Source organism: Electrona antarctica, assembly GCF_951216825.1.
Source record: "Electrona antarctica genome assembly, chromosome: 3".
NCBI lineage: Eukaryota > Metazoa > Chordata > Actinopteri > Myctophiformes > Myctophidae > Electrona > Electrona antarctica.
Window position 1 is genome coordinate 6653616 of NC_136808.1, and position 27070 is coordinate 6680685.

General features: G+C 43.0%; 2 protein-coding genes across 4 annotated transcripts in view; both read left to right on the top strand.

Moving 5' to 3' along the window:
* Positions 1–16001, top strand: part of tcf25 (TCF25 ribosome quality control complex subunit) — a 65217-nt gene extending 49216 nt beyond the window's left edge. Inside the window, exons 18-19 of one of the 2 annotated variants that reach the window (XR_013789714.1) lie at positions 10471–13138; positions 14377–16001. Coding sequence is in view for 1 of the 2 variants with exons in the window: in XM_079497942.1 (XP_079354068.1) it covers positions 10471–10656 (186 nt within the window). In the remaining variant the exon portion in view is untranslated. Of the gene's footprint in view, positions 1–10470 lie in introns of both variants that reach the window. The other variant, XM_079497942.1, reaches the window with a different exon arrangement.
* A 5798-nt stretch (positions 16002–21799) lies between these two features.
* mc1r (melanocortin 1 receptor) lies at positions 21800–25052 on the top strand. Of its 2 annotated transcripts, none has more exons than XM_079497954.1 (3): positions 21800–21855; positions 22456–22634; positions 22959–25052. In XM_079497954.1, the coding sequence occupies exon 3, from the start codon at positions 23016–23018 to the stop codon at positions 24003–24005; it is 990 nt and encodes a 329-aa protein (XP_079354080.1). In that variant the 5' UTR covers positions 21800–21855; positions 22456–22634; positions 22959–23015; the 3' UTR covers positions 24006–25052. The 2 variants fall into 2 exon arrangements, with proteins under 2 accessions (XP_079354080.1, XP_079354079.1); XM_079497953.1 differs by having other exon boundaries at positions 22456–22626.
* The last annotated feature ends 2018 nt before the right edge of the window (positions 25053–27070 follow it).

Here is a 27070-nt window from a genome sequence, read left to right on the forward strand (position 1 = left end):
ACACCAGGTGGGTGTACACTAAATGGGTTAAGGTATAACGACGTATAGGTTACACCAGGTGGGTGTACACTAAATGGGTTAAGGTATAACGACGTATAGGTTACACCAGGTGGGTGTACACTAAATGGGTTAGTTAAACAAGTTTACCTCAGTGTTTTGGGGTCAAGACTTGTTGTGTGTGTCTGCTGCCATGGATCAGCGTGAGTGAGAGATTACGTTAATTTGGTGTCGGGGACAGATTGGTGTTTTTTCCGCTACATATTAAGGCCTGTTTGCTGGTGTGTTTTAGCTGGGTTAACTTTTGGCCTGGAAGGTCTCTATGGAAATCTGGCACGCTCTTGAACTGTGAGAGTGACGTTAACACACGCCAGGAATGACTGAGTTTACAATAACGTTCGTCAAGCAGAAATAGATTACGTTCGGTTCAAGTTCGCCCAAAAATATGAACTTGTTCATGAACGATCGTTCATTGAACGCATTCAGGGACAACATTGTGCTACTGTAGGCAGTGACCTCTAAGCCATTCATTTATGCTTGAGTTTTTATCAGTGCAACCTCTGTCTGGTGTCTTGTGTGGGACAACCAAGGCCTGGATGTGTGTGTGTAATGACGACTAATAACACATTGATGCAAAAACAAACAAAACCACTTTTACCATTTTTGTTTCGTTCAAAGGTTATGTGCTTATGGGTTCCGCATTTTGCTATGAGGGCTGCTGGGGAAACTGGACGACAGGGGCATTTCTGCTAAATAGACCCCATGGCAAGTCATCTGGGATCAATAGAAGTAGGAAAATGAGCCTATTCTGTCGTTTAGTCTGGAGTTGTTCTTTAACCCATTTTGACCTGAGATCAGATTCTAAAAATGTCTTCTACATCCTGACAGTTTTCTGAAAAAGTCAGTCGTTCTTCGATTTTTCAAAAATAGCAGACCTACAAGCTCGTAGCGCGCCACTCGGTGGCGCGCTATGAGCTTGTAGATCTGCTATTTTTCAATAGCTAAAGCATAACATAATGCTAACACCAAAAGGGGTTAGTAGTAATGAGCCCCCAACATTCAACGTTCTGTTCAAACACCTCAATCTCTGAGCCTCAATTCCCGACAAAGAAAGCGCCCTTAAGATCAAGCTTGTAATGGCAGCGGACGGCGGGGAATCATTTCATTGACGGACCAGAGGCGAGCCGAGCGTTGCCTCGCGACGGGGGGGCGCTGCTGGACGGATATCGGCGAGACCGTTAAACATATGCGCCATGAACAGCTAATGTTTTCACTGGACATTATGTGGATCCATTGATGTTTTATCAATCTATTAGTATATTTCATATGTCATGAACAGCTAATGTTAGTATATTGTTATTAGTGGTGGGGATAGTAGTAGTATTTTATTACTTTTCCTGTCTATAATGCCTGAAACATGAAACAAATGCCATGAAACAAATGCAACAATTATTGAAGAACATTTCAGAGATCCAACCTTGATGCCAAAACGTTCAGTGCCACCAGCTTTTTGGCACTCAAGTCAGGGGCAGGTACAGCTACAGATGTTCAATCTAAATTGTTTTATATGTGTGCGCACTTGTATCTAAACCAGATGGACCACAGTCATCTTTCATAATCTTCCACATATTATGTGGAACACTCCCAGTCGGTCCCTGTTATCCAATTATGGAGAGGAAGAGATAGAATTAGGTTAACAAAGATGTAGTTAAGCCCTAGGATATTATCTACCTTTTGGTTTCACTTTCAAGCTATCCTTATTTATTTCTCTGAATATATATATACTTTAGTTACTTTTAGTTACTCAAATTTCACAGGTCTCCCCAGGATTACCTCAACAATAACTTGTATGTTTTATTGCAGAATTAAGTGACATGATTTCCTCAAGGTTGCTTTTTGTAGTGAGTTATGAGTAACCACTACAAAAAGCTCAGCTCAGTGGCCTTGTGGTTAGAGTGTCCGCCCTGAGACTGGGAGGTCGGGGGTCGGGGTTCGAGCTCATAGCGCGCCACCGAGTGGCGCGCTACGAGCTTGTAGGTCTGCTATTTTTGAAAAATCGTGAAAATGCGGCACAAATCTTTGAATATATATTCTTTCAGAAGACTTTTTTTTATTTCGACGTCAGATCTAAATGGGTTATACATGCAGGAATAGTCATGGAAATTGACTGACTAGTGGATTTCACACATCGTAGCTTTTCCTTCCGACTATCTTCAAGGCTGAGCTTCTCTTCCTCCCTGGAGTCTTTTCCCTCGCAAGATATTTCCATTTTCATCGACGGCACACTGGTCGCTTCTGTTCCAACTGAACAGAATGTGGGAGTGGTCCCGTATATCAAGCTGTGCTTCAAGGCAAACTTGCAGCAATCATTGCTGTGATCACTTGATCCTTTAGGTCCGCCACTGTACAATTGGAACATCCCGACGATCATCAGACCATTCATCGCTAATGAATCTAGCCTATTTTGACCTGAGGACGATTCTAAAAGAAAATTGCTTCTAGTTCCTAACCTATGTTCCTACTGTATGTATGTCAGTGGTGCTCAACCGTTTTCATATCGAGGACCCCCAAACATATGTAATTGGCCGCCGACCCCCATCTGAAAATATGTTGTTCCAGGACACCCCCCCCAGAAGCAATGATTTGAGTTAAAAACGTTGGCTGTGAAAGAATATATATTCAAAGATTTGCGCCACATTTTCGCGGTTTTTCAAAAATCGCAGATCTACAAGCTCATAGCGTGGCACCGAGTGCCACGCTATGAGCTTGTAGATCTGCTATTTTTCAATAGCTAAAGTATAACAATGCTTAAAACACCAAAAGGGGTTCCCGTCCTGAATTGCCCATTTGCAGACCGCGGCCATGTTTCCATCAGAGTTTGGAAGCACTCGTTTTCAGTAAAGCAATGTCCTGCTCCCTCTTGCATTATAGTCCAGTGGCCAATACTGATATTTTCAGAAAAAGGTACCACCTAAGGTGACCGTACATTTTTGGTATTTTTGGTATGTCTCTAGTTTATATTTTGGTATGATAAGCCTTCCAATTCAGTAGCTTAATGCCAGTTACTTTAATCAAACCTACCCCATATGAAACTGTGATGTGTGTATCTTTTATATGACTTCTAGACAATATATTTTGGTAACCAGTGGTCTTATAAAGAGTTCATCCTAAGGGAAGTTTCTCAGTAGAATCCATTTCTGCTCGCAACTTTTTTGTAATGTGCATATTTAATTAGATATTTTGCATATTTGAACATATTAGTGGAAATAATTGCACAACACATACGTAGAAACAAATGGTAGAGATATTTCTGTGGAATTCTGGCAACGTACACACGAAAAACATATAGAGACAAATGACCACATTTTCCTATATACAATTTGGACCCAAGGAATTCATTAAAGTGGTTATTAAGATTCAGGACAGAAAAGGCAAAAAATGACCAGAAAACGTTTAGGTGGGTGCGTGCGTGCTATCTATAGACTGCATCTCATCTCAACTCAACTCGACTCAAATCAACTTTATAAAGCATGTTTAAAATGACCAGGTCACCCAAAGTGTAGCCTGGAACTCACCTATGCTTTTTATGGCATAGGCAGCTCCCGGCAGGATCCGCCGGCAGAAACTATGCGCAGCTGCTAGACATGAGACTAATTAATTAGAGCGACAGAGAGAGAGAGAGAGTGTGTGTGTGTGTGTGTGTCAATTTAACAAAGGTGCAGACGATCAGAAATCAGCAGAGAGTGAGTGATGTTTGTGCTACTCTATGCCGAATTGAAGTGGACTCGGACCCAGACTTTTCTTTTCTCCCTGGAAATAAAAACGTCTGGGTTTCCGAGGCTACCCAAAGTGCTGTACAGGTTCAAGTTGCTGCGAGAGTGAGGTCTAGCCAACACCAACTCGGGATTCCTGGATCACTGCCCTCCACAATGTCCTATCCAACATCAGGTTCTTGAACTCTGCAGTGTTGTCAGCCAAGCTGTCGCGCCGCAGCGACGTCTATAGGTGGTACGCATCTTTCCCCTCCTGGCTTTGCCCTGGGTTGGCTCCCATAGGGTCAATTTACTTGCCTCAAGTTCTGGATGCCTGACGCAGTGCCCTGCCAGCCTCATCCTTCTCTCTCTGTCTTTGTCCGTGACCCATGGTAGGTCCCCATAGAGGTCCACATTTCTGATGTGGTCCGTCCATGTGACACCTAGTGTCATTCGTAGCATTCTTGTGTAGACTCCATCCAGGGCTTTTTCCTGTTGTATTGTAAGGGTCCATGTCTCGGCCCCATACAGCAGCACTGACTCCACTGTGAGGGTCCATGTCTCGGCCCCATACAGCAGTACTGACTCCACAGTAGCTATGAACAGCCGCCTCTTAAGGTCTTCTCCTATATCTGATTTCCACACTCTCCTCATCCCGTGCAAGGCTTTCCAGGCAAGTGCTCTCCGAACCTTCAGATCCTGTTCAGTGGTAGAGTGGTATACAGATGCACTATAGTGTCTACATATGCAGTACAATGGTCTACAGATGCACTACAGTGGTCTACATATGCAGTACAATGGTTACAGATGCACTACAGTGGTCTACATTTGCAGTACAATGGTTACAGATGCACTATAGTGGTCTACATATGCAGTACAATGGTTACAGATGCACTATAGTGTCTACATATGCAGTACAATGGTCTACAGATGCACTACAGTGGTCTACATATGCAGTACAATGGTTACAGATGCACTACAGTGTCTACATATGCAGTACAATGGTCTACAGATGCACTACAGTGGTCTACATATGCAGTACAATGGTTACAGATGCACTACAGTGTCTACATATGCAGTACAATGGTTACAGATGCACTACAGTGTCTACATATGCAGTACAATGGTTACAGATGCACTACAGTGGTCTACATATGCAGTACAATGGTTACAGATGCACTACAGTGGTCTACATATGCAGTACAATGGTTACAGATGCACTACAGTGGTCTACATATGCAGTACTGTGGTCTACATATGCAGTACAATGGTTACAGATGCACTATAGTGGTCTACATATGCAGTACAATGGTTACAGATGCACTACAGTGGTCTACATATGCAGTACAATGGTTACAGATGCACTACAGTGGTCTACATATGCAGTACAATGGTTACAGATGCACTATAGTGTCTACATATGCAGTACAATGGTTACAGATGCACTATAGTGTCTACATATGCAGTACAATGGTCTACAGATGCACTACAGTGGTCTACATATGCAGTACAATGGTTACAGATGCACTATAGTGTCTACATATGCAGTACAATGGTCTACAGATGCACTACAGTGGTCTACATATGCAGTACAATGGTTACAGATGCACTACAGTGGTCTACATATGCAGTACAATGGTTACAGATGCACTACAGTGGTCTACATATGCAGTACAATGGTTACAGATGCACTATAGTGTCTACATATGCAGTACAATGGTTACAGATGCACTATAGTGTCTACATATGCAGTACAATGGTCTACAGATGCACTACAGTGGTCTACATATGCAGTACAATGGTTACAGATGCACTACAGTGGTCTACATATGCAGTACAATGGTTACAGATGCACTACAGTGGTCTACATATGCAGTACAATGGTTACAGATGCACTATAGTGTCTACATATGCAGTACAATGGTTACAGATGCACTATAGTGTCTACATATGCAGTACAATGGTCTACAGATGCACTACAGTGGTCTACATATGCAGTACAATGGTTACAGATGCACTACAGTGGTCTACATATGCAGTACAATGGTTACAGATGCACTACAGTGGTCTACATATGCAGTACAATGGTTACAGATGCACTACAGTGGTCTACATATGCAGTACAATGGTTACAGATGCACTACAGTGGTCTACATATGCAGTACAATGGTTACAGATGCACTATAGTGTCTACATATGCAGTACAGTGGTCTACATATGCAGTACAATGGTTACAGATGCACTATAGTGTCTACATATGCAGTACAATGGTTACAGATGCACTATAGTGTCTACATATGCAGTACAATGGTTACAGATGCACTATAGTGTCTACATATGCAGTACAATGGTTACAGATGCACTATAGTGTCTACATATGCAGTACAATGGTTACAGATGCACTATAGTGGTCTACATATGCAGTACAATGGTTACAGATGCACTATAGTGTCTACATATGCAGTACAATGGTTACAGATGCACTATAGTGTCTACATATGCAGTACAATGGTTACAGATGCACTATAGTGTCTACATATGCAGTACAATGGTTACAGATGCACTATAGTGTCTACATATGCAGTACAATGGTTACAGATGCACTATAGTGTCTACATATGCAGTACAATGGTTACAGATGCACTACAGTGGTCTACATATGCAGTACAGTGGTCTACATATGCAGTACAATGGTTACAGATGCACTATAGTGTCTACATATGCAGTACAATGGTTACAGATGCACTATAGTGTCTACATATGCAGTACAATGGTTACAGATGCACTATAGTGGTCTACATATGCAGTACAATGGTTACAGATGCACTATAGTGTCTACATATGCAGTACAATGGTTACAGATGCACTATAGTGTCTACATATGCAGTACAATGGTTACAGATGCACTATAGTGTCTACATATGCAGTACAATGGTTACAGATGCACTATAGTGTCTACATATGCAGTACAATGGTCTACAGATGCACTACAGTGGTCTACATATGCAGTACAATGGTTACAGATGCACTACAGTGGTCTACATATGCAGTACAATGGTTACAGATGCACTACAGTGGTCTACATATGCAGTACAATGGTTACAGATGCACTACAGTGGTCTACAGATGCACTATAGTTGTCTACATATGCAGTACAGGGGGTCCGTACACTTTTCCGACCAGTCATTGGTCCAACATGCGGAAAACGACTGGATTAAGGTTGGCGAACATGCATTAAGGTTGGCGACCAGATTAAGGTTGGCGAACATGCGTTAACACTCCCATCGCCCAGGACGAAGTTCTTTGTCCTTTCTATTAGTAACGCCCGAAGCCCAGGACGAAGTATTGTCCAAAAGACGAAGTTTATTGATACGAGAACGGATCGCATGGCTGTTTAGCCCAGGCGCGCCTGCTGGGCTCTCCTCGGTGACGCGCAAGACTGAGACGTCATCGAAAAACTCCCCCCTCTGTTTAGCTGATGAAAACGAAAATCTTAAAACGTTCATAACTCGCGATCTAAATCATCCCGTCTTTTTCTGAAAAAAGATCCTGTGTTAGACGGCGCTCCGCGGTCCAGTCGCTAGTCTCGATAGATTTATTCTTGTCTCCCGTTGTTGTCGATCGCCTCTAGAGTGCTGTGGCTATTGTTAGCTGCTACACAACATCATGAACTTCCGGCCGGTCCGTCCGGAAAAGGCGTCCGTGTTTATAAATCGACTGGGCGCATGAATGTAATGGATTAAATAGTTCCGGGCAATTAAAGAGTTAAGGTTGGCGACCATACGCTGCTCCGTGCTTGCTGTAATGGTTAGTTTAGGGTTTGAGGTAGGTTGTCGGTCTTCCAGATGCTCTACAGTGGTCTGCATATGCAGTACAGTGGTTACTGCATACCCCCTACATATCAGAGATGCCCAGTCAATGGATATTTGTCAATCTGTAATGAAGATAAGGTAACAAATTCCTTCTGTGTGGTCTTTAGCGACAGCTGAGCCTAGCAGCAATTCCGCAGGTTTCATAGGGGTAATAAAACATAAACACACTTTTGACAATTCTTTTTTCTTAGGATCATCAAAATCTGAGCAGTTGAGACGAATAACAGTCTAGGTCCATACTTATTATCCATATAAATTATGGATAAGGGGTCAGAACAGCTTGGTCTTTTCGGGGAGGGGTCGGAATAAATTATGGACCTAGACCTAATTATTATTATTAGAGTAATTCATTTACTTTATTAATGGAATATTGGATGACAAAATTCCAAACTAGAAACTAATAAATAGAGGGCCTTGGGCCTCAAAAGAATGTTGGTGCCGAGGGGTAGATAAGCACTTATCTACCCCCCTACCTACACCAACTTTGTTTTTCTTTGGCCACTCCCCCTGTGCAACATGTGCTGTGGAAATGCCTTTAATTTATACCCACAGTCAACTGATCAGTGGGTCAAAGCAAGAATGCAGACTTTTCCTTATCTCGCCCCACCAGGCATGCCAGTTCTGTGGGGTGGCCCCACCCTGTACACTATAAATGTTATGCTACTAGGCTCTGGCACTTAATGCAGAACAATGTCCATCAATTACTACATGGGCCCGTTTGTGCTACCAACTTATGAACATGGTGTGTAATTACTACAAACGTTATCTCAGGAACATAAACACTCAGTGACACAGACAGTGACTCCATACCAGAAGTCCTAATTAGGCCTAGCTGTTGGCGCACACCAAGCCTCGAGTCCTTGGGTTATTCCAGGGGTTCTCAACGTTTTTGGCCGGGGACCCCCGGAAATGCTTTGGCAATGTCTCGGGACCCCCGCCCCGCCCCCTCCCGACCCCCAATATAAATTGACCTTAAACCATTTTGGGCGGGAACCCCTTTTGGTGTTTTAAGCATTGTTATAATTTAGCTATTTAAAAATAGCAGACCTACAAGCTCATAGCGCGCCACCGAGTGGCGCGCTATGAGCTTGTAGGTCTGCTATTTTTGAAAAATCGTGAAAAATAAATAAAAATTAAAATCTTTTTTTTCTTTTTTAAATAATTTGGGGACCCCCTAAAATAATTTGGCGACCCCCCCGAGGGGTCGCGACCCACGGGTTGAGAACCCCTGGGTTATTCTATGCTGAGTCATGTTATGACCTGAAGGAAAAAACATGGCTTGGACGCTCATGCATTGAAGGAAGCACTCAGATCAGCCAACGCAGGAAAGCTGGAAGTACCCTCACTAAAAACGCCGGGACAACGCTCCACACGTCCCAAACTCTTCTCCCTTCTGGCCCCAAAACTGTGGAATGCACTCCCCGTTGCAATCAGAACTGCAGCATCACTCCCAATCTTCCGCCGTAGTCTGAAGACCCACCTTGGCCATCATGGCCCATAGCACTTATCCTACCCCCTTAGATAGCACTTTTTAGACTTAGATAGCATTTGAAACACTTATAGCATGTCATGTAGACAGCACAATAATTGCATTGTATGTAGTCATAGCACATCATAGTACATATTTATAGCATAGTATAGTATATATGTATAGTTAATATGTATAGTGTCATTATATAGATATGTTCTAGTTAAGTTCTTAGCTTACGCATGTTTCTTGATAAATGCATTTTATATATGTGATGTATTCCCATACTTTTTGTTCCTGCCTAATGTAAGTCGCTCTGGATTAAGAGCGTCTGCTAAATGCCTAAATTGTAAATTGAAGCATGAGGTCAGTCCGTTGCTCTCCCCAGGTTGGTGGAGGGAGTGTAAAGCCCAGGATTACTTTAGAAGTTTAGATAATTGACACTGGGTGGAAAAAATTGGTTACAAAATCGTGGGATAAAGATTTAAGTAAAAATAAATAAATCAGTTTCTCGGGTGGTTAAAAAAAGAAAATCCAGCACTCGCACAAGAGACCCGGGTTCAAATCTGGTAGAACAGGAACGTTAACATAGTGAGCTTTAATAAAGTGTAAGTGTAAATAATTGTAACTATACTGTTATATCACACCTGTTTGTGCAGCCAAAGCCTTAACACACCAAACACCTGGATGCAGGGAATTTGAACAGTGGTTCCCGAACCTTTTCATGTCAAGGACCCCCAAATTGACACTAATTAGCCCCGTGGACCCCCATTTGAAACGACATTCCAGGGACCCCCATGAGAGAAGATATTTACGGCTCTAGCAGTGATTCTCAACCCGTTTAAATTCAAGGACCCCCAGTTTGACATGCATTAGGCTACGGACCCCCATTTAATGGTATTTCTATCTCTGGGACCCCCAATTTATATTGTAAAATCAATGTTAATAATGGAACCAAATACTAGCCTGGAACTCACCTATGCTATTTATGGCATAGGCAGCTCCCGGCAGGATCCGCCGGGAGAAACTATGCGCAGCTGCTGGACATGAGACTAATTACTTAGAGCGACAGCGAGAGAGAGAGGAGTGTGTGTGTGTGTGTGTCAATTTAACAAAGGTGCAGACGATCAGAAATCAGCAGAGAGTGAGCGATGTTTGCGCTACTCTATGCCGAATTGAAGTGGACTCGGACCCAGACGTCTGGGTTTCCGAGGCTACCAAATACAGACCCATAAGGATCCATTTGGTTCCAAACTATCATTTAGCTGGGTCCCCCCTCAAACTCCCTCAAGGACCCCTGGGGGTCCCCGGACCCCACTTTGGGAACCACTGCTCTAGAATCTATAGCTGTATTGATGTCTCTATTGATTTTTCGGTTTAGGATGGACCGAATCGAGAGGATGACATGGAAGTCGCGCGTGCAGGGCGGGAGCTGAATCAGGAAGTTAATCGTCTGATGGAGGCAATGAGGGACATGCTGGCCAACATCCGCATCCCCGAGCCGCCGAGAGACGACAACCCTGACCCTGACGTTGACGTGGACGATCCGGATCGGGAATGGGACTGAGACCGCGGCAAGACGACCGAAAGTGGTGGAATGAGGGGGAGTGGGCTGGACGCCATGGAGGAAGAGGAATAAAATCTACAGCAGTGGTTCTCAAAGTGTCGAATGACTGAATGAATATTTTATTTTCGTGTCCAGACAAATTCTTGACCCATCCCACATGGGATTATCAGACGCAGCAATTAAAAAATAGCAAAACCAAACAAAAACAAAACGATAACATTCAATAACAGCCATAAAGTGTTCATAATACACTTTAGTTATACGTCACCCTTCGCCTCCTATCCCATGCCCTATACAGATACTCTGAGAAGGCGAAAACATGGTGAAAAAGAAACCCAACCACTGCCTCACTCTCGCACTCCACCAAGTTCAGATCAGGAGTGTGGACTTTTTCAAACAATACTTCTCTCAGATCATGATACAGAGGATAAAATAAAAGTGGATTTCGTTCTCCACCTCATTCAGATCACAGTATTCACATATCCTGTCCTCCTCGACAACACCCCTATATCTTCCTGTTTCAATGTGCAGTGGCAAAATGCCACAACGTATCTGTGCACACAGTGACCTCCGACTTTTTTTCTAGGTTAAACATAACATATTTTTCACATTTATAGTCTTTTTTTTAAATAAACAATAAGTTCTTAATTTTGGCTTTTGCCAGATTTCTTCTTTCCAGGCTTGTATATATTATTCACAGGTTCTGTTTTTAAACTCCTCCACATTCACAGTGATTCTTTGAAAGTACTGTTCTTCCAGACCACACTCCTGTAATAAATCTAATATTTCGGAGACCCATTCCCCTTCCACAGACAGGTCCCAATAAAGGATTTGGCTAGCCACCATACTCGTTGGTAGACCCAGCAGCCTGTTCCAAAGGCTCACCGTGCTGGCCTTCCATCTGATTTCACAGGACTCCCACCCCATGTCTCCATTAAATGCTGGAATTGGAGCATATTCATGGAGTCCCAAAAATAATCGTATTGCCTGATTTTTGAATACGTTCATTTAACTGAAACTTTTCGTATCCCCGGACCCCCGAAACATAATCTAGAATAGGACATAACGCAAGTTTGATACAATTTTGAATATGTAGAATAATTTAGTGGGATCTTTGGGGTCATCCTTTGCTGTCCCGTCAGACTGTATGCCATGCTCCAGGCAGTACAGCGCCCAGCAAGAGTTGCCGATCTGGACTTCGGCTTTTCCGACATGCATAGAAAGGCACTCACGCATTTTGCCCTTTTGAGTATAACTGAAAACCACAGCGCGTTTAACACAACCGTTGCTGGGATTCCTTCAAAATAGGAGCTCTGGGGTGCCGGAAAGACATGGCCGCTTTTACTCTGAACCCCACGACCCGGAAACAATCCGCTAAAAATAGATTGCTTTACATTGCTAGCTTACATTGCTATCGTTTTAATTTATACGATATATGATCCAAAAAGCGTTCATATTTTGCGGGAGAGACGGATGAGGAGCAGAAATGAAGCGCCAGTATATCGATCAGTTCAAAACCACGGAGAGCGCCCTGGATTAGGAGAGACGAGTCATTCTTTCTGCCGCGCTAACGGCTAAGTCAACGGTAATTTAACATGGGCTCAGAGCGTAGCATACGGTAGCCGAAAGGCGAACTGACAAATTAAAAAAAAGGAAGAAATTCAGAATATTCCTCTCTCGCCCGGTATCATCTGAGGACGTCGTATGGTCGACGTATATGTATTGGGGTTATCCTTTGCTGTCCTGTCCCGTCAGGCTGTATGCCATGCTCCAGGCAGTACAGCGCCCAGCAAGAGTTGCCGATCTGGACTCCGGCTTTTCCGACATGCATAGAAAGGCACTTGCGCATTTTGCCCTTTGAGTAGAACTGAAAACCACAGCGTGTTTAACACAACCGTTGCCGGGATTCCTTCAAAATAGGAGCTCTGGGGTGCCGGAAAGACATGGCCGCTTTTACTCTGAACCCCACGACCCGTAAACAATCCGCTAAAAATAGTTTGCTAGCTTACATTGCTATCGTTTTAATATATACGATATATGATCCAAAAAGCGTTCATATTTTGCGGGAGAGACGGATGAGGAGCAGAAATGAAGCGCCAGTATATCGATCAGTTCAAAACCACGGAGAGCGCCCTGGATTAGGAGAGACGAGTCATTCTTTCTGCCGCGCTAACGGCTAAGTCAACCGTCATTTAACATGGGCTCAGAGCGTAGCATACGGTAGCCGAAAGGCGAACTGACGAATAAAAAAAAGGAAAAAAATCAGAATATTCCTCTCTCGCCCCGGTATCATTGAGGATGCGCTAGGACGTCGTATGTGTCGTATGGACGACGTATATGTATTGGGGTCATCCTTTTGCTGTCCTGTCCGTCAGGCTGTATGCCATGCTCCAGGCAGTACAGCGCCCAGCAAGAGTTGCCGTTCTGGACTCCGGCTTTTCCAACATGGATAGAAAGGCACTCACGCATTTTGCCCTTTTGAGTATAACTGAAAACCACAGCGCGTTTAACACAACCGTTGCTGGGATTCCTTCAAAATAGGAGCTCTGGGGTGCCGGAAAGACATGGCCGCTTTTACTCTGAACCCCACGACCCGGAAACAATCCGCTAAAAATAGATTGCTTTACATTGCTAGCTTACATTGCTATCGTTTTAATTTATACGATATATGATCCAAAAAGCGTTCATATTTTGCGGGAGAGACGGATGAGGAGCAGAAATGAAGCGCCAGTATATCGATCAGTTCAAAACCACGGAGAGCGCCCTGGATTAGGAGAGACGAGTCATTCTTTCTGCCGCGCTAACGGCTAAGTCAACGGTAATTTAACATGGGCTCAGAGCGTAGCATACGGTAGCCGAAAGGCGAACTGACAAATTAAAAAAAAGGAAGAAATTCAGAATATTCCTCTCTCGCCCGGTATCATCTGAGGACGTCGTATGGTCGACGTATATGTATTGGGGTTATCCTTTGCTGTCCTGTCCCGTCAGGCTGTATGCCATGCTCCAGGCAGTACAGCGCCCAGCAAGAGTTGCCGATCTGGACTCCGGCTTTTCCGACATGCATAGAAAGGCACTTGCGCATTTTGCCCTTTGAGTAGAACTGAAAACCACAGCGTGTTTAACACAACCGTTGCCGGGATTCCTTCAAAATAGGAGCTCTGGGGTGCCGGAAAGACATGGCCGCTTTTACTCTGAACCCCACGACCCGTAAACAATCCGCTAAAAATAGTTTGCTAGCTTACATTGCTATCGTTTTAATATATACGATATATGATCCAAAAAGCGTTCATATTTTGCGGGAGAGACGGATGAGGAGCAGAAATGAAGCGCCAGTATATCGATCAGTTCAAAACCACGGAGAGCGCCCTGGATTAGGAGAGACGAGTCATTCTTTCTGCCGCGCTAACGGCTAAGTCAACCGTCATTTAACATGGGCTCAGAGCGTAGCATACGGTAGCCGAAAGGCGAACTGACGAATTAAAAAAAAGGAAAAAAATCAGAATATTCCTCTCTCGCCCCGGTATCATTGAGGATGCGCTAGGACGTCGTATGTGTCGTATGGACGACGTATATGTATTGGGGTCATCCTTTTGCTGTCCTGTCCGTCAGGCTGTATGCCATGCTCCAGGCAGTACAGCGCCCAGCAAGAGTTGCCGTTCTGGACTCCGGCTTTTCCAACATGGATAGAAATTAGGCACTCACGCATTTTGCCCTTTTGAGTATAACTGAAAACCACAGCGTGTGTAATGGTTTCTCACTTGAGAAGTTGAGATGTTTTCTTCCTTCCCACAGACAGTCCCGCGAGTCCCCGGTGTTCCTTTTGAGGGCGATCTAAATGTAGCCTGGCTAATAAGCCAGAACGAATCAGCCGTTGGCAAAAAAAAAATTGCCTGCCGGGGGATTACGGTCTGGAGAGGCTCAATTTCCTACACCAGAGAACTGGTGTGGCCAATCGGGACACGGTATGCAATATGGGCGGGCTTTGGTACAGTGACGTTCAATGCTTGAGACCTTTGACTGACAGTAGCTCTGACCAATTGCGTCAAGGAGAAAATGTTTGAACCTGCCCCCCGGGAAACAAGATCCATACACAGCATCTCCAGACTCAAATACCACACGACAGTGTGATTTGAGTCTGGCTTATTAGCCAGGCTAATCTAAATGTACCCTTGCAGGTCTGTAACTCTGAGAGTGTTCAAATAGAACAAGGGTCTACGACGTCCATTCGTTTCCATTTGTACATGAGTTATGGGGTCCTTGAAATTAAAACAATATTTGAGAACCACTACAGTAAAATGAGATGGCAGGAAATATGTGAGAGCCTTGCGTAAATGTAATAAAGAGGTTATAACCTGTGTGGGGATTTATAATCACTTGGCATTATTGGCAGTAGCCTTGTTTTGTTTTTGCAAAAGCATTTTTATGATTGAGGTGAAGTTTTATGATTGAGGCAAAATGACAGTTATATTTAGACTCAATGTTTGTTTCCACAAAGAACCTTATTCCAAAGTTAACAACCCGACTAACTTTAATATGTAATTATTTACTACCGGTAATTGAAGGTTCATCTAAAGACATAATTATATTATATACTGTCATAAACGACAAGTAGAATTTCCCATTCAAGGAAAATTGTTAATCACAAACGTGGCTTGTTGACTTGTTGACAGTTTTACACATGATCACAAAATTAACACCTGTTTTAAAGGAAGGATTTGTTCTGGTTGTCGACGTCCGTTCTCCTTTGAAACACACAAGCAACAATTCAAAAACATTGTCTTGTTGATATCAGGCTATTTATCCACAGCTGTGGAATGAAATAATTTGGCATACATTTTCAGGTGGTTAATTAAGCCATGGTAATTGAGAGTTTCCCAGCATTTCAATTATTGATACTGTATGATTGTGGCAAAGAGGCTTTCCTTAGTTTAAGTTTCCACCAAAAGATGGAAGATCTCTTTAATCAGTAAATATTGGTACACCATGTGGTTCGCAAATGCCTCCCATTTTGTAGACAATGGTATGGTTTGTGAAATCACTTTTTTTTTCTTTTTTTTTTTTAAATACTTTTTTATTTCTTTTTTCGATTAAAGGCACAGGTACAGGCATACAAAAAGAAATGCACATACAACATAATTCAAATTCTTTGCCAACTACGATCAGTGGCTTGCCCCCTTGCCTCATGGTTTGTGAAATCTTGGCATAACTTGAACCACCCGAAACAGCCATGGGTCACACCAGCAACAGTACAGTACAGTATGTATGTCTACAATGTAATACTCATGTAATTAATTCTTCCAAAGATATGTTCTCGTATGTGCAGAAATTAAATGTTAAAGGATGAATTTTCCCTGTCTTGGTTCTTTGGTAGTCAGTTTAAATGTATTCAATCAATGTGGTTCTGTTCCAAATAGTAACATATATTAACTCCCACGTTGGCTTCACGGCAATGGTTTTCTTATTTAAGTTTCAGTTAGATTTCAGTTACATTCTATACATTTTATTTACTCCAGTTTGCTGGAAAAGGGTGAACTAGTCTATATGTGGCTTGATGGTATCCGGAGAACTCGCCAGTTTTCCAACTCCCTGCGATTTAGTGCATTTTGGTTTTACTTCACCTTCATTTAAATTGCATTGAATTGAATTGAGAGAGAGAGAGGATAGTTGTTTAGAGTTAACACTAGAGAAAGTAGAAATGCTAAAAGTTTAAACACCAAAGTACCGAAACAATGTAATTAATTAGTAAACAATTCCTGAAATGGTAGGCCTACTTATCATTGGTATTCACATACTCAACTTTTTATCATCTAGCTCAGGGTTTCTCAACCCGTGGGTCGTGACCCCTGGGGGGGGTCACCAAATTATTCATTTTTTTTTTGTTTTGCAACTGAATAGCTAGAAAATGGAAATTAAGAGTTTACATAGAACACATAGTACATGCATAAACCTTCCTTAATGATTATATCCGGTTTCAGTATTCATTTATGATATATTTTCTATTTCTATTGTATAGGTTATTTTGTATTGGGGGATTGGAGGGGAGGGGAGGGGGCGGGGTCGCGAGACATGGCCAAAGCATTCCCGGGGCGTCCCCGGCCAAAAAGGTTGAGAACCCCTGATCTCTAGCTGACCATTTAATTGCACAAAATAATTGGATCACTTTGTAAATGAACTATAACATCTGTGGGTTTGACATACTACACTGATGAAGACAGCATGTTAGCATAACGATGAAGACATTGATGAAGAACTTCCGCCGTGGCGACTTGGTAAACTGGCGACGTCTCCGGTATTCGGCTTGATGTTGTCCTATAGCTTTTATTGGCCTCCATCATTGCATTTCTTTTAATGGTATGATATGATATAGTACTTTATTGTCAGTTCACACTGAAATTTGTCTTGCGACACAGCAGCCAAGTATGCAAAACACATATACGTACACACATTTGACATAACACAAAGAACAAGACAATTTACATACATAAAGACATGAAGACAAGAGCAATATCCACCGCTTATAGATTATCCTGTGGCTACTACGACTCCTGATTAAGCCTCAAGGTCGACTGGTGGACAAAGGACCTCTTTAGTCTGACCTTATTGTATGCTGGTACACCATATCTCCTTCCATATCTCCTTGAGCAACAGCTGTTTCACAGTCCGCAATTCTAGCCAATCCAACAAAGTGTATATAGTACAGCAAAGCCCCAACATAAAACATTTCATCATATGATTATTTACTCGCAGTTAGATTAAGAAATCTCTGGGCAGTTTGACATTATCGCTGCAGGGTTTTCCTCTGGCACAATGCAGAAGATGGTCCCATGATACTGATCTAAATTATCAATAGAGCTGACAAAACCACAATGTATCTAAAGCTGTTCCTGATCCCACAAACTACATGAAGTCAGGAGACACGGAGCAAAATATCTCCATGCATAACCCCACACTTCACCCTTCCGCCATTACTTAAGATGCCACATGATGGTGCACTGTTCTGGGGTATAGTACAACTGTTGTCGACGATCAAATGAGGTCCTTGTTCGAAGTTTACCTGGAGCTATGGTTCATAGCAATATCAATATCAACAGACTGAGCTCTGTTTGTGGATAAGAGGTTCTTTGAGCGTGTGCTTGCCCTAGCAGTGGCCTTCCTTCCACTGCTTGGAAGTTGCCCTCAGTTCTTGGGAAATGTAGACCTATACATGTACAGAAAATCCAATATCTAGGACACTATAAGTGTCTTTGGTATGACCCGGCCGGGGATTGAACCTCGACCTCCCAGTCTCAAGGCAGACACTCTAACCACAAGGCCACTGAGCTGTTTTTTTTTTGTGCACATTGAGCACTTAGTAACCCTGAGTCAAAACATCTTTTTTTTTAAACCCTCAATATGTTCTCGAATATTGAACCACGCCCACTCCAAGGTGAAACATTCTGAGAATAGATAGCATCCTCTTCGTCCTGGATTTATCTTGAATTCATTGTCTCCACCAGGTCGAAGGCATGGCCCGTCTGCCCGTTAGTGTACATAATAATAATAATAGCTCAGATTTATATAGCGCTTTTCTAGGTACCCAAAGCGCTTTACATAAAACAGTAGGAACAACTTTAATTCAAGAAACAAAATATAAACAACTAGAAAAAGTGCCCTTCTGGGCACAGGTCTCCACCAGGAGGATAGGAGTGTGTGTGATGTTTGGCAAAATGTTTAGGAGTGATATAAACATGTTTGTTTGTTTTTTGCAACAATTTTCTTCATTGTGTTGAGGAAATGCAGAGTCAGATCACTCATAGCATCTCTGAGGATAGAATTCTGGATGAGCAGGACATGTGCAGCATTTTGTACAAAACGGGCCACTCCTGAAGACTTTGGAAGGCAATCTTAGCAAATCAGTGTAGAATCTGAGAAATCCAACAGACTCGTCTTGATCACATGACTACAGAGATCATGTATACCGATTTGCTTGAGATTTGGATGAAATCTGTGCGACTAATATAAACAATGTGTTTTGCAGAAATCGGCCTCATGGTGGCGCTATAACCGGCAGATGTGGAGGGATGCAGGGAAAATGTTTTTCCATGCCTCTAGGGAGTGCGCATACAAAGTTGTACACAGAACGATGCAGTTATAGGTAAAACAGGAATTGCCCTGTTATAGCGCCACCATGAGGCTGGTTTGGAAAATAAATTGTGTCATGTTGTCCTCAGCCTAGTGGAAATGTGCGTGTATAATTTCACGGAAATTGCACACTGTGTTTGTGATTTGTGGCATTTTGTTCGAAACGGACCAATCATGTGAGCTTTGGAAGCGAATCTTAGCCAATCAGGAAGGAAGATGGGAAATGGTGCAGATCCGTGTTGATCACATGACTATGGAGATAGTGTATACCGAATTGTGTGATGTATGGATAAAATGTGTACGAGTAATCTACAGAAATGTGTTTTGCCTAAATCGGCCTCATGGTGGCGCTATAACAGGTCATTGAGGAATATTTGGGGCAGAGGTTCGTCGTTGGCATCCAGGGAGTGTGTGTGCAAAGTTTGGCATGGATCGGGCCAACGGTGCCGGAGATTAGCTGGTAACAGACGGACGGAAGGAAGGAAGGACGGACGGACGGACGGACGGACGCACACACACACACGGACGGAGTGCAAAACATACTCTCTCCCCATGCCTTCGGCCTGGTGGAGACAACACACACACACACACGGACGGAGTGCAAAACATACTCTCTCCCCATGCCTTCGGCCTGGTGGAGACAAAAAGGCAAGTAAAATGCCAGTGCTAGGTTAAAAACATGAAAGGCTAAGCAAGGGACATCTTAACCAGACCTCAGCTGGGGAAGGCTATCTTGAAGAGGTGGGTTTTGAAGGAGAGGACGGAGGGGGCAACTCTGATCTCCGGCACCGTTGGCCCAGTCGCTGCATGCCAAACTGCGCACACACTCCATGCATGCCATTTCCAAACCTCTGCCACAAACTTTCCAGAATGGCCTGTTATAGCGCCTACATAATGCAAATCGGTAGCCTACACACCATCTCTATAGAGCATCGCAGTCCCCTTTCATGACGACGCCAGGCCCAGGAAATAGTTCCCAATGCATTTTTCCCATAGACATTTCAAAACGTATTTATTTAAAGACCTTATAAGCATCGTACAAAGCCCACTCTTGTCGTGACAAATCATGACAACAAACACAATATTTTGGACCAAACAAATAATTACAAAGAAGAAAAACATCAAAAAAAGTGTTGTAACCTGCCGTTTCCTTCTACTTTCTAATTATTTGTTCAGCCCGAAAAATTGTGTTTGTTGTCATGATTTGTCACAACAAGAGTTGGCTTTGTCCGCGGCGTAAACGTCTTTAAATAAATACTTTCTGAAAATTCTATGAGGAAAATTAACTGGGATTTCTTTTCCGGGTCTCTCGAGGGGGCGGGACTGCGACGCTCATGTGACGGTCATGTTATCAACACGGACCTGTCCGATTTTCAATATTCCATGGCTAAGATTGCCCTGGCTATTATTGCCACCAGGACATTTTGTCCAAACATCACAAACGTTCCTGACCTGGTGGAGACCTGTGCTCCAAGGAGCACCTTCTAGTTTGTTTCTGTTCAGATAAACATTTCACGTGTTTTACGAGTGCAGGTTATTTTGTGTTTTTAAGTGGTGCAACCACTTCATTAAGGAGCTATTGTATATGTGTCTGTCCCTGGCTGTGTCCCTGGGTCCCTGACTGTGTCCCTGGGTCCCTGGCTGTGTCCCTGGCTGTGTCCCTGGGTCCCTGGCTGTGTCCCTGTGTCCCTGGCTGTGTCCCTGGGTCCCTGGCTGTGTCCCTGGCTGTGTCCCTGGCTGTGTTCCTGGGTCCCTGGCTGGGTCCCTGGCTGTGTTCCTGGGTCCCTGGCTGGGTCCCTGGCTGTGTCCCTGGCTGGGTCCCTGGCTGTGTTCCTGGGTCCCTCGCTGTGTCCCTGGCTGGGTCCCTGGCTGGGTCCCTGTGTCCCTGGCTGGGTCCCTGGCTGTGTCCCTGGCTGTGTCCCTGGCTGTGTCCCTGTGTCCCTGGCTGGGTCCCTGGCTGTGTCCCTGTGTCCCTGGCTGGGTCCCTGGCTGTGTCCCTGCATGGCTGGGTCCCTGGCTGTGTCCCTGGCTGTGTCCCTGGCTGTGGTCCCTGGCCGTGTCCCTGGCTGTGTCTGTCCGAGCACGGAAATAGCGTTTGGTTTGTTTCACAACCAAGTGTCACTGTTGCGCAGCCTCTAACACACACACACACACACACACACACACACACACACACACACACACACACACACACACACACACACATTAAAACCTCTTGTGCCCCATTGCCCCTGCCGGCGGGGGCAGCGGCTGTCCACCTCTGAACAGCGCTCAGCGGGTCAATGGAGACCCAATTGGTCTCCGGTTCCAACTCTGATGTTGCGGATTTTCCCCCTGAACCCCCCTGGGGTTTAAGAGGTTAACTGTAGGCTATATATGATGATTTTGGGTGTGACAGTACAGTACAGTAGGCCTACAGTACAGTAGAGGGACCCCCCTGGGGACCCCCACACGGTCATTTCTCACTGCCACACAGAGTTGCACCACTTACTTCACACAGGTGTGATTTTTATGCTTTGTTCAGCTAAAAAGCACTTAATTAATTTGGAGTGACCGATCACTTTGTTCCTGACTTTAATTTGTGTATGACCTTCAGTCCTTTGAAGTCAAGATAAAAGGTAGCTGGACTGCTATTTTACAGCGTTTTTATTTTATTTGTATCAGAAGGTCTAGGACGGTGATTGATTTGGCAACATATTTTCAACAGATAAAAAGTCTAGACATGTATTTATAGGAAGAAAACTAAACATGTTGAGAAAAAGTAAATAAATCATGTTTTTCAAGTTTTCATAATCTGCCCGCGCGCACGCGCGCGCGCACACACACACACACACACACACACACACACACACACATGTACACACACACACACACACACACACACACACGCACACACCTTTTGTTAGGCATAACTGAAATGTGTGTTTAATCATTATGTTAAGTGCATGGCCCGGCCCCATGCACTTAACATAATGATTAAACACACGTGTGTGTGTGTGTGTGTGTGTGTGTGTGTGTGTGTGTGTGTGTGTGTGTGTGTGTGCCGCATACTATACGTGGGCAACTGTATCCGCGCAGGTAAAGAACTTAAACTTGAAGAAATTAATTATTAACAGATAATTAATTTGAATTTAACCATTCTCCGTTCTTTACGAACATTATGGTAAATGAATCCGTTCAAAGATGATTCTGACGCAATAGGCATTTTGGAATTCAGATTTTGGAGCTCTTCCTAAATCAGATTTAGGATTTCAGAACGTTGGCCATTTAGCTACAGACTACAAAACATTACAAATACATGAGCAGATTAAGATATGTCCCATGCGGCATGGTGCATGAGAGATAGATCTGCGTCAAGTGCAGCCTATAGCCTATTTTTCTTTGAAAAAGCGATGATGATTATTAGTAGGCTATTATATATTTGTTATTGTATTTTATGTAGGATTTGATATAGGGCATGGCTATTCATTTCTCAACGTTTCCACGTTGGTATAGTAGCTTAGGCTACGATGCAGTTGAGTCTGCGAATCATGCGGTTGGAGTTTGCACGAGAGGAGGAGTCCATTTGGATCATAAGCGACACTGTCTTTGTTGGAAAGTGGAAATGCTGTTTTATTAAGTTTCCAGTGGATTAATAACCACTGGACAGCAGACAGCCTTCCATTATTCTTCTTGCAGATTTACGGATGGATGGAATAAACTATGGTATTTGCCTTTCAAGATTCGAAAACATATCAGACCATTTATTCTCCAAGGAATTATCTGATGAGGACGGAAAACGAGATGATCCGTTTGCCCAGCTCGGGAGCTTCCCTCTGTACAGATAGACACTGAAGGACACTCGGCCAGGTAAACAGGTGGGCTAAACTTTACAGACTGCTGCGTAGAGACTATAGCCTACGTTATCATTTAGGACCCTTTGCCTTGATAATAGACTTTGCCAGGGGATAAAGTTATTTCAATATTAGCCTAATTATATTTAGGGTTGCACTTGCATGGCTATGTTTTTGGATTAACAATGACAATGAACTGAGCAGTCAAAGCTCATTATTAAAGGCCTATATATAGCTGCACGTGTGAACGTAAACAAGTTAATTTTAGCACCGAATCCAAAGGTTTTCACTCGGTCTACAGAAACCCTGATGGAAAACATGTTTTTCTTTCCTCTCATTCAACTATAGTGTACCGCTGTGCAAGGGAGGTCCAGTCAGGCCATTGTTTCATATGCTCAAGGAAACATGGGAGTCATGGGTAACAGAACCAAGCATAACCCCATCATGTACCACATGGAGCTAAGCCCAATTCCCATGGTCATGTACATGGTGGAGAATGGGACCAACAGCAGCAGCGGCGGGGAGCAGAACATCACGGACTGCATGCAGATCCGCATCCCCCAAGAGCTCTTCCTGACCCTGGGCCTCATCAGCCTGGTGGGGAACATCATGGTGGTGCTGGCCATCATTAAGAACCGCAACCTGCACTCGCCCATGTACTACTTCATCTGCTGCCTGGCCGTCTCCGACATGCTGGTGAGCGTCAGCAACGTGGTGGAGACGATATGCATGCTCCTGAACGACCACGGCCTGATGTACGAACACCCGGGCATGCTCCAGCACCTGGACAACGTCATCGACGTCATGATCTGCAGCTCCGTGGTGTCCTCGCTCTCCTTCCTGGGCACCATCGCCGCGGACCGCTACATCACCATCTTCTACGCGCTGCGCTACCACAGCATCATGACCACGCAGCGCGCCGTGGCCATCATCGTGCTGGTGTGGGTGGCCAGCATCACCTCCAGCACCCTGTTCGTGGTCTACCACACGGAGAACGCCGTCATCGTGTGCCTCGTCACGTTCTTCTGCATCACGCTGGTGTTCACCGCCGTGCTCTACATGCACATGTTCATCCTGGCGCACCTGCACTCTCGGCGCATCGTGGCCTTTCACAAGAGCCGCCGGCAGGCCACGAGCATGAAGGGGGCCATCACGCTCACCATCCTGCTCGGCGTGTTTGTCATATGCTGGGGTCCTTTCTTCCTGCACCTCATCCTCATACTCAGTTGCCCGACGAATCCGTTATGCCTGTGTTTCTTTAGCAACTTCGAACTCTTCCTCATTCTCATCATCTGTAATTCACTGATCGACCCCATCATCTATGCCTATCGGAGTCGGGAGCTGCGTAAGACCCTGAAGGAGCTGGTTCTCTGCTCTTGGTGCTTTGGCATGTGACATATCGTGCACATTCAGGAGGAACACAGCAAGTAGCCCGATAGGACTATTTTAAAGAATATAAGCAATCTCCTCTTCCTGAATGTAAGCAACATTGTGTCACATACTGGAGTGTTAAAATGTGGTGCGTGACAGCGTACAGTATGGTGCGTGACAGCGCACAGTATATGGTTCACCCGTGACATTCATTCATTGGATTCCAATGGATGAATCAAGAAACCTGATGGTTTGACAAGAGGCAGCCTTTAATGCATCATTTTTCTTTTCTTTCTTTTTTTGAGAGAGAGAGAGACCTGTTCCTGAATTTTGTCTTAGTTTTTCAAAGAAAACTGTGCAATATTTGGGGAGAACTGGGCACATTTCATTTGACTTTTTACAATCCATGTCTGATCTCTAATGAACATTGGTACATTGGACATTCAATGGACAGCATTTACTGCAGATGCATTTGGGCCAAATTCCTGAAACAAAAGATGCTACATCAAGAAAGAATACATTATACATAATAGATAGACGGACCGACAACATCTATCAGCATAACATCTTTTGAAGAATCATTTGGGGAAATAATGTATGATTGGTGTGATATATTTAGATAATACTTAACTAACTAAACTTGTACGCAATACAGCTGCCTTCCCTGCCTTCACCAACTCATCCACACATGCAACACTTAATTACCTGAAGACTGGCATGAGGGTAGTTAGTTATCCAAATGTATTTGAGTAAGCTAGCTGAGCTACTTTGAGGTATTTATACCAAACAAAATTGTACCCATTGTTTAGGGCTTAAACAACATATGCACTGATGTTTGGTAGATCAGGCCTACAGTTTTTACCTAAACTTTAGGCAAATTGCTGTAAAAACGTGCTTTAGGACAATACAAGATTCAGAATCAAGATTTAAAGACTGTCACATGCTCATACCTGTAGTTGCAGTGAAATTGCATAATATTTGCTTTCTCTGTGGATGTTTGATTTGATTTGGATTTTATTTTATTTTGCACAGTATAAAAACAATAAAAAAATGGGAAATACGTAGAAAATAAAAAAGGAAAGTGAGAGATGAGATGAGATATACTTAATTAATCCCCAAAGTGAAATTGAGTAGTGCAGGAGGCAAGAAGCCCAAAGGGCTTATACGAGTCCTCAACCTGTGTACAATAACCAAACATTTCAAAACATGATTTGAGTGCAATATACATAATAATAATAACATTATTGCATAGTATACAGAAGAAGTCTAGAATAAAACACCAGACTTGATTATCGAAAATGGATTGTCAATATGCTTATATTATTATGTAATAATAATAAATACAGAGAAAATAATTAAAAATAATTAGAATAAGAATAATTTAAGTATTCTGATTAATCAGAACATACTTCAATTTGTTCTTAAATAAATTAAGAGAAGACAGTTGCTGACCAGTAGAGTATTTGTCGTATAGTATCTGTATTTGATGGAAAACTGACTGACTGGTACGATAAAGGGGAGGATGGAGATGAGTAGCCTGTCTAGTGTTGTGTTTGTGTATTTGAAAGTAATTGTTAAAAGGTTTGGGAATAGAGTTGGGGGTATGTTTGAGCTTATAAATAAAGATGCATATTTGATAACTGTTGATCTGGAAGACGGTAAGTAAATGTAGCTTTCTGAAGAGTGGAGCGGAGTGGTCGAGGCGTTTTGAAAAGGTATAGTTCTAACAAATCTCTTCTGTAGCAGATATATACTGTGGAGGTATGAAGCATGTGTACTGGCCCAGACAATATTATTAATGAATTGCATTTTCATAGCGCGTTTCCAAGTGCTCAAAAAAGCGATTAGAGTTTATACAACACCGAGTGACCTAGAAACCTTTTTGGAAATGTGATTGATGTTCTTTCCAGTTTCTCGTCTACTAAAACTCCTAAGAATTTAGCAGAGGAAACTTGTGATATCTCATTGTCATTAATGATAATGTTACAAATGTCTTTAAACAGTCTTTACAGTATTTTTTGTTTTTTCCACTAAATACAATGAAATTAGATATTGTTATATTTAAGGATAACTTATTTGCTTGGAACCATGTGGATATTTGTTCCAAACCTTCATTGGCCTCAAATATGAGGGAATGAAGGTCGGCGTGTGTTATAATTAGGCATTAATTATGTCATCAGCGAAAAGCATGGGAAACAGCCTGGAGCAAACTGAAGATAAATCATGAATATAAGAAATAATAAAGGACCCCAAAATCGACCCCTGAAGGACTCCAGACAATACAGTTGCCCTGCCTGATACTATGCCATTTACTGAGACATATTGTTCGCGATTAAATGCATAACTCTGAAGCCATTTAAGAATGTGTGCTTGAAACCCATAGTATTTCAGTTTCTTTAAAAGTAGGCCTATATCAAAATTGATTGTATCAAAGGCCTTCGATAAGTCCAGAAATATGCCCAAGGCAAACTCATTCTTATCTCTGGCTGTATATTTATATGATCAACAAGTTGCAGTAAAGCCATGTACACAATATAAAACAAGCCCAAACATGACATACTCATATTTTACCAGCTGCGCGCACACGCACGCACACACACACACACACACACACACACACACACACACACACACAGTTTGCATAGGTGTAATAAAAGTGCCCAGTTGATCATAAACGTGCCCAGTACTGAGTTGTCCTCAGTAATGTGCCCTGTTCTCTCCGACGTCCACTTTCCCATCACCAGCGGCCAATTTGAATGCCTTGATTTCAGCCTTGGATAATAATAATATACAAGATGTGGATTTCATTTTTTTTTAAAATCTTTACATGCTTTATAATATAAAGACATGGAGGATATATTGTCCTTTAAATGCAATTTAGTTTTTAGTTTTCACATGGTGTTTTTGTTTTGTTTTGTTATGTTTGTTTTTGTATTATTATTCCTGTATTGTGTAGAATGTGAATTTTGTAAAACTAGAATGAATGAGAATGGTTATGACTGGGCTGAAAATGAAAGTTTTTTTTTTAGCAGTCTAGGCTTAGATAGACGTTGAAACGACATCGTTTCAACAGATATACAGTATATAGA